The sequence below is a fragment of the Bison bison genome, unplaced genomic scaffold, assembly GCF_000754665.1.
Source record: "Bison bison bison isolate TAMUID 2011002044 unplaced genomic scaffold, Bison_UMD1.0 scf7180017847481, whole genome shotgun sequence".
NCBI lineage: Eukaryota > Metazoa > Chordata > Mammalia > Artiodactyla > Bovidae > Bison > Bison bison.
The window spans coordinates 2,086-3,240 of record NW_011478054.1 but is presented as its reverse complement, the minus strand read 5'-3'; the positions used below and the strand labels follow the sequence as shown (position 1 = coordinate 3,240).

General features: G+C 57.1%; 1 protein-coding gene across 1 annotated transcript in view; it reads right to left on the bottom strand.

Annotated features, from left to right (window-relative positions):
- LOC104991004 (melanoma-associated antigen D2) overlaps positions 1-1,155 on the bottom strand; it is a gene marked incomplete at its 3' end in the record, with an annotated part of 8,535 nt that overhangs the window by 5,945 nt on the left and 1,435 nt on the right. The window contains exons 2-3 of the mRNA XM_010843380.1: positions 480-553; positions 5-118 (exon numbers count right to left, since the gene is read on the bottom strand). Of these exons, the coding sequence (XP_010841682.1) occupies positions 5-118; positions 480-524 (159 nt within the window). The remainder of the gene's footprint in view (positions 1-4; positions 119-479; positions 554-1,155) is intronic.

Genomic DNA, 1,155 nt, shown 5'->3' with positions numbered 1-1,155 from the left:
TGGCCTTTGAGACCTCTGGTGTCTTTGAGCCCTTCGGTGTTTCTGAGGCCTCTAAGTTCTGGGTCACTGTCAGTACGGTCTGCATCTTCAAGCCAGGGTCCTCTTCTGAAGCTTCAGCCTGCAAGATGAAGCAGGGAAGCTCACAAACTTTCTCCCCACCCCTAGTTAAGCAAATGGCTCCAAAATTCCAGGGCCTCACTTCTCTTACCTATACTAATTCCTATTTGCGGTGTGCTCTGACCACCTCTGCCCAACAAGGCCTCTCCTGAGCAGAAAAGGGGCGGGCCCACTCTCCCTCTAGCGTTGCTTCCTCCCTCCTTCCTTCCCTCCTCCTTCCCTCTACTTGGGGGAGGGGGGCAGCACCCAAGCAAGGAGGTAGGTGGAGAAGGATTAGGATGGGAGGGGAGGTGCCAAGGGATTGGGGGCAGCAACAAGAGCTGGAGAGCAAAAGCAGCTAGGGAGAGGGCAGAAGGGCTTACCTGGAAGCGGGTTGGACCCGTACCACTCTCGCTTGTGTCAGACATGTCTCAAGTCGGCCTGGCAAGAGCTGAGCCTGAAGGGGAGAAAGCCTGGGTCAAGAGGCAAACCCACTGAACGTCTTCTCTCCCGCTCTGCCTGGAGGCTGATCCCCATCCAATCCCAAACCCTCCCACGCCCCCCACCCCACCCAAAGACTTCGTTCTCAAATTCAGTATTCCAGAACGTCTAGGTCTCAATTCTCTGCAGCCGCACCCTCCCCTTCTCCAGGAAGATGTGCCAGCGCGGCAGCCCTGAGGACCCCGCCCCCTTCCCCAGTGCACCCCCCTCCCCAGCCGCAAGTCGACAATGCGCATGCGCATCCGTTGCAGGGCCCATCTCAGCCCCACCCGCTTTCCCAGCAGAAGCCCTTTCTTTGATGTCCACCCTGCACATGCGCACTCTGCAGCTGGTGTCTCTCCAAGCTGGCCCTTCTCTACACGCCCCTTTCTAGCGATCCATAGTGCGCATGCGTAATAGTCGAGGACTCAGTCCAACACCTTTTTTCCAACACGCCCCTCTCCAAGTTCATAGTATCATTCGGTCCCGCCCCCTCCCCAACAAACCTCACTCTCAAATTGTCGCAGTGTCCGTTAGTCCTGACTCCTCCCCTACTGAATACACCCCAAGTCCAGAACA